Source organism: Oratosquilla oratoria, chromosome 22 (genome assembly GCF_046742065.1).
Source record: "Oratosquilla oratoria isolate Oo_2021 chromosome 22, ASM4674206v1, whole genome shotgun sequence".
Taxonomy (NCBI): domain Eukaryota; kingdom Metazoa; phylum Arthropoda; class Malacostraca; order Stomatopoda; family Squillidae; genus Oratosquilla; species Oratosquilla oratoria.
In genome coordinates this window covers 49,203,956-49,219,979 of record NC_134798.1, presented here as the reverse complement: position 1 = coordinate 49,219,979, position 16,024 = coordinate 49,203,956, and the positions used below count along the sequence as shown (strand labels likewise).

The following is a 16,024-nucleotide window of genomic DNA, read 5'->3' as shown; positions in this document are numbered from 1 at the left end:
GATATATAAAGTCAACTTTCAACATTATTGTTCTTGAGAATATTCTGTCGTCAGCAATCGTCAAATTCCATTCTTCAAATCGAGTTCAAAGTCAACTGCCATATTCATCACTCGTCAACCGTGTATCAACGAATTCAAGCTTCAAATCCAGTTCAAGTCGTCATTTGTCAACTCAAATTTTCACAAACCCTCTGTGTGGTGTCTCCAGTTCGTTCAGGTCGGACAATCGTGTAATTAAAATTTGCCAAACAACATCCGCTAGCAGATACTGTTTTGGCAACTATGCCCATCGCTGCACGGTCTATGATCCTACCACTGCCAGAGCAGCCAGAGTCAGACACTAGCGGTCAGTGTCCGCTAGACTTTCAGATAGATACAAGGTACGTAAGCCTTTTGGTCAGTACAGATCAATTACAGTTATTATAAAAAATCAATTACAACTACTAAAATTATGTAGCTACTAATTAATTATATTTAAATTAGATGACTTACGTTTACAATCAATGCACCATTATTTCGCTTATTCATTATTGATATACCTCATTTTCTTCCTTTTCAGTTCATCATGTCTGTGGCCCAGCGTGTTAAAAAGAGAAAAGTGGACCTCGAGCATTGGACCTTCAACCCTGAGTGGGAGAAGTACTTCTTCATCGAGTGCTTTGGACAGGTCCAGTGCCTCATATGCTTGAAGACTGTGGCTGTCCTAAAAGAGTACAACGTGCGCCGCCAACGGGAGACAGAGCACCGATCGTCAAACTTTGCGCCGCTGCTTGCCGCCGAGAGGAAGGGACGCCATCGTTAGACTATCAGGCAACCTGTAGAAACAAACTTCGCTCTTCCGCAAGCAGAATACTGAGGCCGAAAGGCGACGCGCGCCAGTTATTAAGTCTCCCGCATATTTGCACGCCGAATGAAGTCATTCGCGGAAGGGGACTTCATCAAGGAATGCCTCCTCGCTGTAGCGGACTCCGTCTGTCCCGCACCGTTCGTCGCCGCATCGAGGATATGTCGGACAACGTGCACGACTCACTCAAAACACGCAGCTCGAACTTAGTCGCCCTTTCCCTCACTCTGGATGAGAGCACCGACACAAAGGACACGGCCCAGCTGGCCGTTTTCATCCGCGGCGTTACCACTGACCTCCAGGTGTGTGAGGAATTACTCCAGCTTGTCCCGCTGCGCGGCACCCCACTGGGCAAGACTTCTGCGACGCCATGTTGATCAGCACTCCCTGGACCTCTCCCGTCTTGTATGCGTGACGACCGACGATGCCCCGGCGATGGGTGGGGAGAAGAAGGGCGCCGCTTCACTGCTAGTGCGCCACTGTGAAGCCGCCGGGTACACTCAGGCCAATAACATGATGCGCTGCATCATCCACCAAGAGTCCCTGTGCGCCATGTCTGCCAACCTCGTTGATGCCATGTCTGTCGTGGTAAAGGTCATTAAATCCATCCTCTCCAGCAGCCTTAACCACCATCAGTTCCAGGTACTGACGGGCGAGGTGAACGTGCACTACAACGACCTGCTCTACTTCAGTGAGGTACGCTGGCTGAGTCGTGGGGCCATGCTGTCTCGTTCGTGCGACCTACAGCAGGAGATTTGAATCTTCCTACGTCAGAAGAACCTTCCCTACGCTGATCAATTCTCTGATCCGCGGTGTAGCTCGCCTGGCCCTGCTCACCGACATCGCGGCGCACGTGAGCGCCCTCAACATGATGCTGCATGGCAAAGATATTCTCGTGACAGATCATGTACGCGCATATCACTGCCTTCGAGGTTAAGCTGCGCTTGTGGAAGGCTCAGTTGGCTTCTGGTCAGTTTGTGCATTTTCCTCGCCTTGCTGCTTGCGCCCCTCACGACGTGGACCTGGACACTTGCGTTAGTGTCGTCACCTCTCTGCGTGAGGAATTTGCTTCCCGTTTTGCAGGAATCAGGGTGCTGGCTGCGGACTTGAAGCTTTTCACTGCTCCCTTTGAATTCCCCGTGGAAGATGCCCCTGCCTCCCTGCAGATGGAGTTGGTGGAGTTGTAGTGCACCGATGAAATGAAGACGAAGTTCCGCACCTCTTCTCCGTTGTCCTTCTTCCGCGACACCGTCCTCCCTTCTAACAAATTTCAAAAATACATTGCGCATGTTTAATGTATTGTGGCCATGTTCGGCAGCACCTACTGTTGCGAACAGCTCTTCTCCAAAATGAAGTAAGCGAAGTCTCACCTTCGCTCCCAACTCTCAGACCGCCACCTCAATGACATTCTTCTGTTGTCTACCTCAACTATCGAGCCAGACATGGAAATACTTCTTTATGACAAAGAGCACCAGCAGTCTCATAGATTTGTAGGGTGTTCAATGCAATTCTTGTATAATTTTTTCATTGTATTCAATGTATTGTACAAAATAGAGTAATTCTGGGGATTTCGTTTTTCACTCCGGCTCGTGGCCTCCATCCAAAAGTCTCATCTGGCCCTCACTCCGAAAAGGTTGCCCGTCCCTACACTATATGGATGAAGGGATGATGAAAAAAACTCAACGAGACCCCGATTCGTTTAAAACTGGAATACGTCAGTAGTATAGTCCCCACACGGAATGAAAGATGTAAGGAAGATCGAGAGAATACAAAGGGCAGCAACCAAACTGATCCACAGCCTAGAAGATAAATCATACGAGGAGAGACTAAAAGCAGTAGGTCTGTCAACTTTGAAGGAGCGAAGGGAAAGAGGTGATATGATTATAGTGTTCAGGTCATTAATGGGGATATATTGCACTGACAGAAGAGATCTGATTAAAGATGGGAGGATTTTAAGAAATGATGGAAGTAAATTAAGACCACATGCCTAAAAGATGTGCAGAAATACTGTTTTCCATATATATGCATTAATATGTGGTGATATAGCCCAAGCTCTATATAGCTTAGGTGATATAGCCCAAGCTCAAACAATGCAAATCTAAATGTGATCATTGGAAATAAAGGATATAGATTAAGTTAACATAAAAATGAAGGAGACTACAAGAGACAATAAGGCCTACACTTGGCACTTCCATGCCCATTACCACCTGTCATCTCCATCCATAGTTGTCTAACCGTTTCTTGAAACAACCGATAGTTTCAGAGCTCACTACTACATGGTTACTAAGTTTATTGCATTCGTTGACCATCCTATTACTAAACAAGTTCTCACCCATTTCCATCTTAAATATAAATGTGTCCAATTTAAATTCATTACTGTAACAAGTCCTGCTCTGTTGTCTTAATATGATTACCTTGTTTGCGTCCTTGTTAAAGCCTTTAATCCACTTCAACACCTCTATTAGATCACTCCCGCACTCTGCGTCTTTCCAGAGAGCGTAAGTTAAAGTGCCTAAGCCTCTCCTCGTAAGATAAATTTCTGAGCTCATGTATCAATTTGGTCATTCTCCTCTGTACTGATTCTAGTGAATCGATGTCCATTCTATAGGACGAAGACCAAAACTGTACCGCATAGTCAAGCATGGGTCTAACCGTAACCGTCCTAGCAATGAAACCTAATGATCTGTTAGCTTTATTACTGGCTCTAATGTACGGTTTCCTGGATTAAGGTCGGGACTCATTAGAACTCCCTCGCACTCACTTTTCTCTAAAAACGTGTTATCTAAGCTATATCTGCTTTCGGGGTTGTGTAGCCCTACGTTTAACTCGCTGCACTTTGAGATATTGAAGTACATTTGCCATTTCACCGACCATGTGAATAATATGTTAAGATCTTCCTGCAGAATCTCGGCGTCTTCTCCTGACCTAATTAGGCGTCCTATTTTAGAGTCGTCCCCAAAATGACTAACATCACTATTAACCCCATTGTCCAAGTCGTTTATGTAAATAATGAGCAATAAGGGACCTAAAACCGAACCCTGGGGAACTCCACTAGAAACACTCCCCATTTGGATTTTACACCATTTATGGTGACCCACTGTTTTCTGTCACTGATCGAAGCTCTAATCCATTCAAACATTTTTCCTGCTATGCCATGGGCTTTGACTTTATTTAGTCTCTGGTGGGGTACCTTGTTGAACGCTTTGCTAAAGTCAAGTACAATAACATCGTAAATATCATTGTAATCCGACACCTTGTATACTTTAGTGTAAAAAGTCAGCAGATTAATCACACACGACTTACCCTTGGAGATACCATGCTGTGAGTCACAAATCAAAATCTCTCTCGATATGATCTGATTCTATTAGCTATTATGGATTCAAGCATTTCACCTATAACTGATGTCAGATTGGCCTGTAGTTGTATATAGACGATTTATCTCCCTTTTAGAAAACAGGAACGTTGCCTGCTCCTAGCTCTGGTATTACCAATGCATGATATTGTTTTGTGTATTTTTTCCTTTAATTTCAGAAACTAATTCCAGTTATTCATGGTTAATTTTGGTAAAATGCATGCTTTATTTAATACATTCCAATGTACTGAAATGTGTTAGGACACTAAGATCATGCCTTTATACCTATGAGCAAAGTTATTGCAAATCTCATATTTTGAGAGGCCAACTAAAATCAAAGATGGCGACTATGACATGGTGATAGCATTGGTTACCTATCTTAGAATTAATATAGATACCATGGACCACAACTGTACCAAATTTCATGTTTTTGTGAAGTGCATAATCCTGACAAATTGTGGTCCTTCACCGCTGCACTAAATGTCTATTCTCCATTTTTTACCATACCTATCCGCAACTTTATGTAGTTCCAACTTACTATATCCTTTAATTTCAGTCATCATATCTAGACTTGAATTCATGTATTGTTCCACTAGGGGCTATTTGACCCCCCCCCCATATTATTTATGTATCTGTATAGAAAACTGCATATCTTCATATACTTTAGACAATTGGCCTTTTTAAAATTGTTCTCATGACTTCTAACCCTTTCATCCATAATCAAATCACTTGTCTATACAACCTATCCTCTTTTGTAATGTCATAGCTCCTCTTTCTCTTAGGTCTTTACTGTACCCAGTGCTTCTGTCTATACAACCTATCCTCTTTTGTAACCTGACTAATGTCATAGCTCCTCTTTCTCTTAGGTCTTTAAAGTACCCAGTGCTTTTGGTCTTTTCGCATAATTATGGTTTATTATCTGTCAGGCTGGGGACCAGTGTTGGTTGCTGTCCTATCATGCCAGCATTCACAATCTCTTAGATAATCCATTCATCACCTCAATCGTTTCTTCCTCTTCTTTTACCAATTTCATATTAGCACGTCCTTCTTGTACCATATTCTTCATAAAGAAATTAGATTTATACCTTTTTTCTTGGGTGAGGGGTCAATAATACAAGAATTCTTATAAACCTATATCTTTGATAAATCATATCACATAGTATAATACATATTGTCTAAACAGGCCCAAAGATTTTTTTTTTTTTATAAAATTTACACAAGACAAACTAACATTCTACCAAAATTTACACAAGACAAATTAACATTCTACCACTTTCTTCACAATGGTGACTGGATCAGGTTGATAATAATGGTTAGTTTTGGCGGTGAAAGCAATCACAATTGACAACAAAGATTACAATGTTGATATTATATAATCCTAACAATTGGACCCACTGAAATTTTACATGCTCTGTAAAAGACATGCTGGCTTGTAGGCTGGGCCAACTCAGCATCAAAGTCACTGCGGCCGACATTAGAGACAGGCCTCTTTTGTGTTCTCTCTTTCTCCCCGTTTTATTTATTTTTTTCTTTCAAAGTGAACAGCACAATCTTTACTCACACCAAGCGTGTCACAGCCTATTGAAAACAGTTGGCATAGTAAGGGCTGCCCACTTTTGATAACCTTCGAAAGTGATCACCATCAGACACACTTCCCAACCAATTCTGAAACTGAACTGCACACCAACTACACACTTTGTTCCCTGGATGAACAGCAACGAGACTGCGAGTACGGATTATACACATAAACATTTTTGTAGCACTCATGGCGTTACTTCAATTACATTTTTCAAAATATTTTGATATGATTGAACTCAGCAACGTTACAAGTCGTATCACTAAAACAGTGTTATCAGATCCACCTTCCCATGTCCTAATGTGTTTACGTTTACAAAAATTTTCAACCTTAGTCGTCCAAAGCTCTCCAAAACAAATGCCTTCAACTTGACCAATCATTCTGCAGAACTTGAATTTCAATTTCGGTGAGCTTCAATCCCAGATAAGGTCGTCTCCAACACTACCGAGACCATATCAACACTTCTATGCAGTCTACAAATGCAGCTGGTGCATGGGTTCTCAGAGTTGGTGGCGTGTATACAATATTACTCGATATGGAATTTGCCACATGGCTAATTGTGCATGAGATCTTTGAAGAAGCGAATAAGCCCTTCCCCTGAACCAGATGCGGCCGCACCTTTTCCTCGAAGTCCTTGGAGCACCCCGACTTCCTCTTTAAGATGTGTCAACATTTCCACCCTCTTTTCCCATTTGGACTTCTTCTGCAACTTCTCAGACTCGATCATGAGGTCGATGTACTCCTTCGTGGACAGCGGGTTGGGTTTGAGGGCAATGGCCTCCAACTTCTCCACATGTTGTTGAGCGTCTCGTATGAGCTGGAGGAGTTTCTTCCCTAGGTTTTCCATGTCGGTTTCGATGGCAGCGATTACTTGTTGTTTGCTCTGCTTCCCAGACTTGGCTTTCTCGTAGCGGTCCAGGAGTTCTTGGACGGTCCTCTTCTCTTTCACATAAGTTGTCTCAAAGCGAAATCCCATGTTCTTGTGAACATCCCAGTGACAATTGGAGGGGCAGACAGTACAAGAGCCGTCTCTCATGGCCGCACAGTTCATCTTGTTACTGTCTTCTGGGATGTAACAAGGGTAGTGGCACGTCATGTTACACTTGATGCAGTTCGTGACGTGTTCTCTCTTACTTAAGTCAATCTTGTGTATTTTGGGGACTTCGATCTCCTCCTCATAGTCCTTGCTGCCAGTCATGTCGTCATCGAGACGCGCCATCATGTCCCTCTCCTGCTCCAGGTTAGCCAATTTGCCCAAACCCAGATGAATCTGGTTTTGAAGACCCACAACGCACATCTGCAGCCGATTCCTCTCTTCCAGAACGTCTTTGGTCATTTGAAGACTGACTGGGGACGTTTTTCCCAGCTTGATGAAGAAGTTGTTCATACTACGAATGCCCATTTCCCAGAAAAGTTTGCTGATGTAGCCAGAATCTTCGTCATCAGAATCAGAGTCTTCGTCGGAATCCGACCCGTGGACATTGTTGTCGGCATACACGGCACTGTTGTTGAACTTGTAGAAGCCCTCGTATTCCACTTTAGCTTCCTTAAGGGCCTCCAGGACTGGTGGATTCTTGGCATCAGCAAAGGTGGCCATAACGTAGATGTTGCTCTTCACATTCTTCCCAAACATTGAGGAGAGGCCGTCGAAGACGTACCTCTGCGTTTGCGTTAGTCTTGCAGCAGACGAAGGCGTGACAAAGCCGATGCCATCGACCTGATCGATGCCGTAGTCCTCCTCCAGGAAGGTCTGTAGCTGTCGCATCATATCCCGATCTCGCTGGATCCCGCGGGTGTCCCCGAACCCCGGGCTGTCTATCAGGACATAGCTGTAATCAAAGGGCATCCCCGGCTGGTGATGGAAAATGTAGGCAGTGATGAAGTCTGTCTGGCTCTCGGCCTGGGACCTCTTGGGAGAATCCTTGTCGTCGATGAGAATAAACCGGAAGTTGTCTCTGAAGTCCACCCCAAAGATGTAGTTGACCATTGCATTGATTAGAGTCGTCTTGCCTGTTCCAGTGGCCCCCACAAGAAGGATGACCTTTGTGGGTCGGTTGCTTGGATGTCCGAGTGACAGCTTTTGTACTTTGTGTTTGTCATCCTTGTGATCCGTCCTCATCTCCAACTTTAGGATATCCAGTCCCTCAATTTCTCCATAGGGCACAGTGTACTCTTGGCAAGCCTTCTCCTTAAGGTCCGAGGCGATAGATCTTGATATCTGTAAAAGACGAATACCTGAATAAATTAAACACTTAAACCTAGGGATAGAAATGGGAAATAATCAAATGAATGAAGAAATGCTCTCTTTCAGGTAAGTCAATATATGAAACTGAAGGAGAGAACTGATAAGAATAAAATTAAGCAACAAGAGTGCATGTGGGCTCTCTTTAATGGGGTCATAACATTAACCTCTTCAATAGGAGTCAAATTCTCGCTTTAGCATCAGCTGTCTGATGTACGATGATCCGAAGATGCATCCCAATACTAGCATTATAAAATTTGTAGTTACAGCTGTATTACTTGTTCTCTTTCACTCTTAATATTAAGAACCACAGAAAACTTGGTCATACCAGTTCACAGAATATGAGGGTGATTCAACTACAAAATAGTGAGACGCAGACTCCCGCATCCTTGTATATGCGTTCCTCATGACGCCTACGTAGGCGTCATCGTATTGGGGTAAATTTATAATCACCCACACCAAATACAAACACAAGAAACTAAAACAAAAATTATGGGAGTACAGAAAAGGAAAAAAAAAAAAAAAAAAAAAAAAAAAAAAAAAAAAAAAAAAAAAAAAAAAAAAAAAAAAAAAAAAAAAAAAAAAAAAAAAAATCAAATGGAGTAGTATATGCCAATGTTGATGGTTTACTATTGACTAGGTTGAAGATAGAGCCTTCATTTTTTGTGTCTGTGGAAACAAAATCCAAAGAAATGTTGACCTACAGTTGGGACTATAGGGAAGTGACAAAGATAAATTGGGTGGAGGGGTAATGTTTGTGGAGGGAAGTGACTAAGGTGGAAGAAGCGAATCTGAGTAACGGCAACACTGAAGCAATTCACCTAAAATTTTGCACTAGAGGGCAGAATAAAAGACTTCATGGTGGCACATGTAACCCCCCCAAGACAAGAAATTGGAATGAAGCAGAATATCATTAAATCTTAATGCATACAGTCTTTTCCAAAAGAAAAATGTTTATTGGATATCTTAATTGCAGTGAGGTTAATTGGGAGGAATAGAAAGCAGGCAGCAAAGCAGTTTCCTGGCGGGAAATACCATGTTAAATATAACAATGGAGAATACACATTATCAGTTCATTGAACTTCCTTTGCCCCATAGGGAAAAAGTGACCATGCAATAGCAGGATGGATGAGGAAATAAAGTGAAGGAATGAATCACACAGATATGGGAGACTCAGTTTAAGGAAAGCAATTACTTAGGGTTGAAAAGATCCTTTGAAGAAGCAAACTGGTAGGAATTCATGAATACCACAGGGAGGAAAAGGGAAAATTTACTCGACATTAACAACCTAGGAGTGAACAAACATGTGCCAAAGACTTGTGGGTGGAAACACAAACAGGACTCGCTTAACATAGTGAGAGATTTGAGGGAAGGAGAGAAAGCAAGGACAGTAGTTAAGGATATGTCAATATGGAATGCAGTGACTAGCAGAGTACCACAGGGTTCAGCGCTTGCACCAACGTTTCTTGTCTGTTATTGGCATGATGGAAGGGACAAGCTATGCCAATATGTTTGCAGATGATGCAAAAATCACGAGAAGAAATGGAGAAAGCGAGGACATTAGTTAAAGATATGTCAATATGGAATGCAGTGCTGTGCAGAGTACCACAAGGTTCAGTGCTTCCACAAATGTTTCTTGTCTGTCATTGGCATGATGGAAGGGAGAAGCTATGCCAACATTTTACTGACTATTTAAAAAATCATGAGAAGAAATGGGGACATAAACAATTGCAAAAAGGTCTAGACACTGGTTTTGCATACAATATATATACAAAAGAAAATAAAGTAAAATAATCTGCTCCTTGGGAAGATTATTTACAAAAGCAAGAGAAAGATTTCAGTGTTAATATGTCTGGCACCTGATAGATAATCAACAACATTGCGAGATATGCAGACTACTGCAAAAGATCAAAGTGGCATTTCACTATATGGATGAAAATATGAGGGAAATCGAAACCCTGATCCGTCCAAGACTGGAATATGCATCTATGGTATGGTTCCCAGATTGCGGAAAGAATATAAGCAAGACCGAGAGAATGCAAAGGGCAGCAGCCAGACAGGTACATTAGGGGAGAGACTAAAAGCACTGGGTATGCCAACTTTGAAAGATCGAAGAGAAAGAGGTGATACGATTACAGCATTCAGTTGGGGATAGGCTATGGAACATAATTTAGAAAGTAACCGTTTGATAAATGATAGCCAGCATGGTTTCAGACGAAAACGTTCTTGCGTGACTAACTTACTCGAATTCTACAACACAAGTTATCTTGAATTATGACAAAAGAAACAATATAGATTTAGTATATCTAGACTTTGCAAAAGCTTTTGATACCGTCCCACACGAAAGACTACTTACTAAATTAGCTTTGCATGGAATAGGTGGTAGCCTATTGGGTTGGACTAGTAATTGGTTGAAGGGTCGAAAACAGAGAGTTGTTTTAAATGGGAAAACTTCTGGATGGAAAAGTGTTGCAAGTGGAGTTCCTCAGGGTTCCGTTCTTGGGCCACTTCTATTCATAGTATATATAAATGATATAGACCATGGACAAAAATCTACTGTTTCAAAATTTGCTGATGATACAAAACTGTGCGGAGTGGCAAATGATCACTCAAACCAATTAGATATTCAAGAAGATTTAGATCAATTACAGCAATGGTCTGAGAAGTGGCTAATGAAATTTAACACAAGTAAATGCAAGGTAATGCACATAGGTAAAAATAACAGTAAGTACGATTACAAGTTATTTGGAAATTCGTTAAATAAAGCGGATAGTGAAAAAGATCTCGGCGTAATTATCAGTAATGACCTCAAATCATCCAAGCAGTGTATTTCAGCCTCTGAGAAAGCAAATAAGATTCTAGGACTGATTGCGCGATCTTTTGATGTCAAAAGTCCATCACTCATTAACAAGCTATATAAATTGTTAGTTCGTCCACATTTGGAATATGCTGTTTCCGTATGGTCACCGAATCTCATTAAAGACATTGACAGATTGGAAAGAGTACAACGGCGAGCCACAAAACTGATTCCAAATATCAAAAATAAATCATACGAAATCAAATCGACTAAAACATATGAATCTGTTTTCTCTAAAAAAGCGTAGACTCAGAGTTGACTTGATACAGGTTTTTAAAATTCTAAAGGGAATTGACCACATCAAAAGTGACCAAATTTTTACATTGAATGAGAATCAGACAAGAAACAATGGTCTCAAACTGTCCGGAAATAGATTTAATTTGGAAGTAGGTAGAAACAACTTTGCCAACCGTGTAGTTAATGAATGGAATAAACTTCCTGCACAGGTAGTGCAATGTAGTTCAATTCGAAGCTTTAAGAATCATTTAGATAAATACCTAAGTAAGATGCTGTAATGATTATAATTTATCTTATATTATTTGTTTTTGTTTTGTTATCATTTGTCTGTCTGATTTTTATTTATTATTAGTTATATGTCAATTTATTATTATTTACTATTTACCTCTTTGTTTATTGTTTAACTATACCTATGCATTTATTTATGTATTTTATTTGTTATTTACATTATCATAATTTTTATTTATTATTTTATCATTATGATTTTTTTTTCGCATCCGACCTAGATATGGATCAAAAGGTCTCCTGTCGGCATGCTCCGCCTTTGTAAAAGGTTATGGGAGCAAATTAAAGACATGTCTAAAGGATGTGCAGAATTTTTTTTTTCCATATAAATGCATATCTAGAATACTTTAGGAGTGATATTGCTTAAGCTCAGACAATACAAGAGTTCAAATCTAAATATAACTAGAAATCAAGGATATAATCAAGTTCAAACCCATGAACTTCAGGCGTGGTAGGATAAATGTAATTTTACCTGAGGTACTCCTTACCTCCTATTGTAAGGAGTACTGAAGAGTTTGCATTTTTTAGAGTATAGGAGATAGGACCCAACAATCATTGCTCCTTTACCATACTAATAATGGGCAAATAATGACCTACAGAAAACTTCATTCACTGCGCAGTCAGTAAAAGGAGTAAGGGTGATCTCATGTAGTACTGTTCAACTATCTGAAAATCACTAGCCAAATATCAAAAAAATATTATGTAATATCTCAGTTTAAGTCCTTATGAGGTACTCTCCTGAATTACTGATTATTTATAACCAAAATCATACTTAAGGATGGGTAAGAAATGCTTGACATAAGTTAACACACGTCATGCTACTAAACGACTTCCCTCACCAGGACTCAAACCTTGACTTAATCTCACAATTCCATGCGCAAACTACTTGTCCAATGGGACAGCTACTTAGGGTATATAAATTTCCCTCCATATATATACATTTATATACACACACGTGTGGTTCTGTACAAAGTTAACTCCAAACTGAAACCTGTTAAAAGTCTAGGGTAAACATACTCACTACGGTAAATATAACAAAAGAAAAAATTAAAAGGTGTATAGAGAAACTCAAAGTTAATACAACTCCTGGGCCTGACGGTTGGCATCCAAGAATCTTAAAGGAAATTAAAAATAAGATTGTTGTTCCATTAAATAATTATTTTCAAGAAATCCATCATATCCGGATATGTCCCAAGAGAATGGAAGCTAACTAACGTTACTCCCATATTAAAAAAAGGTGACAAAATGAAACCAAATAACTATTGGCCTATAAGTCCGACTTCAATCATAGGAAAATTAATGGAAATTATTATCAGAGATGCTATCTAACATCATTTAGAAAGTAACCGTTTGATAAATGATAGCCAGAATGGATTCAGAAGGAAACATTTTTGCGTGACTAAAATATGCTTTTTCCGTATGGTCACCGAATCTCATTAAAGACATTGACAGACTGGAAAAAGTACAACGGCGAGCCACAAAACTGATTCCAAATATCAAAAATAAATCATACAAAAATCAACTAAAACATATGAATCTGTTTTCCCTAAAAAAGCGTAGACTCAGAGGTGACTTGATACAGGTTTTTAAATTCTAAAGGGAATTGACATCTAAAGTGACAAAATTTTCACATTGAATGAGAATCTGACAAGAAACAATGGTCTCAAACTATCCGAAAATTGATTAAATTTGGAAGTGGGTAGAAACAACTTTGCCATGTAGTTAATGAATGGAATAAACTTCCTGCATAGGCAGTGTTATGTAATTCAATTCGAAGCTTTAAGAATCATTAAGATAAACACCTAAGCAAGATTCTGGAATGATTTCTGATGTGGCTATGTCTTTCTGGTGAGATATGTTGTGTATTGATTGATGGTGCACATCATTCCCTTCACAAATGCGTAGTTTTCAAGTAATATATTAAATTATGGCTACATCTCCTCCCCAACGACCTTGGGGGACCTGTGGGGAGCATTATATCGAGTAATGCGCATTGCAAAACAGGTCTATTATCAACAACAACACAAAATGATGTACACAATCAATCAGTACAACACATATCTCACCAGAAACACATAAGCCACATAAGAAAATCATTGGTTGAGTGAAACTTTAACTCTCCTCTATTTCATTTTATTTGTTTTTATTTAGTTATCATTTGTCTGTTTCTCATTTATTTTTAATTATATGTCAACTTATTATTTTCTATTTACCTGTTTATTATTCAACTATGCCTATGCGTTCATATGTCTTATTTACATTTTAGTTTTTATCTATTCATTTATTATGATTTTTTCCGCATCCAACCTAGATATGGACCAAAAGGTCTCCTGTCTGCATGCTCCGATTTTGGAATCCTTTGTAATTTCTTTGACAACTGCAAGTGCACAGATTACAATTAATAGTTTTGGGAGAAAAATATTTGTCAAACACTTTACTTGACTGAGACATTCTGCTGAGAAAAAAACATATTTAGTGGACATTAATAACAATGGAGATGTGATTGAGGCGGTGTTACAATTCTATGTAAAACAAAATTAAACAAAATAAGAATGGGAATGTCAGCCACAAATGCAACTGTACCACACATACATAAGAACACACATGATATACATCAAGAATTTGAGTAGTCTGAAAATTATATATACACACACACACACACACATATATATATGTATATACATATATATATATATACACACATATATGTATATACACATATATATACATACACACACACACATATATATATATATATAAAATAAAGATTGTGAAGGAAGCTACTATACTGTTCGTGTGGCAGCAGTTTTTTCATTGGTTAACTTCATATAGTTCATATAGATGTTACAACTAGTGCGTAATCAATCAGAAACGGCACGTTGTTTTTGAGTGACATTTACGAGCCTATACTTTTTCAGCTTGGGGAAAAATCTTTGCCCAGACCTTTATCCCTTTATTTTAATTGACAAATTTCCATTATCTTTATTTTAAGTGATATGATTCCCTTATCCACCTAGTATAAGGGATTTCTCGTTCCAACAATTTCAGTTGGCACGCGTGATATATACAACTGACGTCATCTGCACGACGTCCAAGTTTATGCTTTCTTCACCTTCCAAACGTTCTTACTTTACATTTAATATCTAAATAATCACGGAGACGTGAACGTTTAGGCTTAATATTGCATTATATACTGTACACACACGCAAAATATATGCCACATTCTTACATACTTTTTTTCAATAAAAAATCGCATGGAAAAACCCTGTAGAAATTTACGAGCGAAATCCCTATTTCTCCATATTGCTGTAGCAAATTGACTTGTGTTTTAATCTATCCGATGGTATGCAGACGGCCCTACAATGAAACGCTAAGGGCGGGCGGAAACAAAATAATGTTATATAATACATCATCCCAAGTCCTCGTTCATTGCATTCCACGATTCATATGACTGCGCCAATGTCTGCCATGTCACTCCTGCAAACTTCACAGACATCATGGCCCACAGGATCGGAGTATTTGCAGTGTTATAATGAGTTTTGGGCGGGGACTCGAACTCGTAATAATTAGCAAGTGAAGCTTTTACTGTGTGCACGCGAATATATATATCCCTACCTTTTCAACATAAGAACTACCACATACTCTTATATTAATTTCGACACCTACAATTTTTTTTTTTTGTCATCCAAAACGTTTTGGTAGTGCTACTGCAAGTAGTAACAATGGTCCAACGGGAATTTTTTGCGATACACACACACACACATATCATATAAACATTTATTTCAGACTTTTCCGTTTGTGTGCGTGCGTGCGCGTGTTGCGAGGGGACCGAAGCAACAGAACGGGTGTGTATGGGAGCTTTCCCTCCCCCTCCTTTTTTTTAGATTGATGCAAATATTTTATAATCATCAATTTTCAGACCTTAATACCCTTACGAATCAGTTACGTAGCATTTATTGAGACTATACGATTATAATACCGTTACTTTTCTCTTATACACTATCTAATCACTCCACAACCTCTAGGCATCTCTCCCAAGCTGGTGTTCTCAGTCTCAGACAAAATGTTTAATTCATTTAAGTTACCTTACGTTCACTACAATAATTATAATACAGACGTTTCACAATGTTGGTCTATTGTCAACGTACTACACGAAGTTAAAATACATTGTATCACAGCGTTACATTTGCGTCACTACTAACATGATAAATATTGACTTACCGGCATGGTGCTTACAGTTTAGCAAATAACGCAATTGTAGGCAAATTGTAGTCTATGATGCCAACCGTTCTGAACCGTGGCTTCTTAACGAATGCTTTCTAACACTCCAGAAGCGGGATATCACCGGCCCAAATCCACAATACGTCCTTTTCGTTCTACACGACGGGACAACGTCATGTTTGTCTTCCCAACGTGATCATGATTGGTTCGGCTACTCGCCGCTCAGCCAATCAAAAAGTAGAGCTTTGCAAAACGTCGAGCCAGACATGACGTCACTCACATGTCAGCGGAAAAGCGTTGGACCCGAAGTCTTTGATAGAATAGATAAATAATCTAATGAACAAACAAATCAATTAACACATTTAAACAAACACTGTGTAAGAAGGAAATGTTATTTATCTACAAAACGC

The 16,024-nt window shown here is 39.6% G+C and overlaps 1 protein-coding gene across 1 annotated transcript; it reads right to left on the bottom strand.

Annotated features, from left to right (window-relative positions):
• Nucleotides 1–5,316: 5,316 nt before the first annotated feature.
• LOC143037560 (uncharacterized) lies at nt 5,317–15,830 on the bottom strand. The gene is made up of 2 exons (XM_076205983.1): nt 15,615–15,830; nt 5,317–7,990 (listed from the first exon to the last, which is right to left on the bottom strand). The coding sequence occupies exons 1-2, from the start codon at nt 15,618–15,620 to the stop codon at nt 6,326–6,328; spliced, it is 1,671 nt and encodes a 556-aa protein (XP_076062098.1). The 5' UTR covers nt 15,621–15,830; the 3' UTR covers nt 5,317–6,325.
• Between the last annotated feature and the right edge of the window lie 194 nt (nt 15,831–16,024).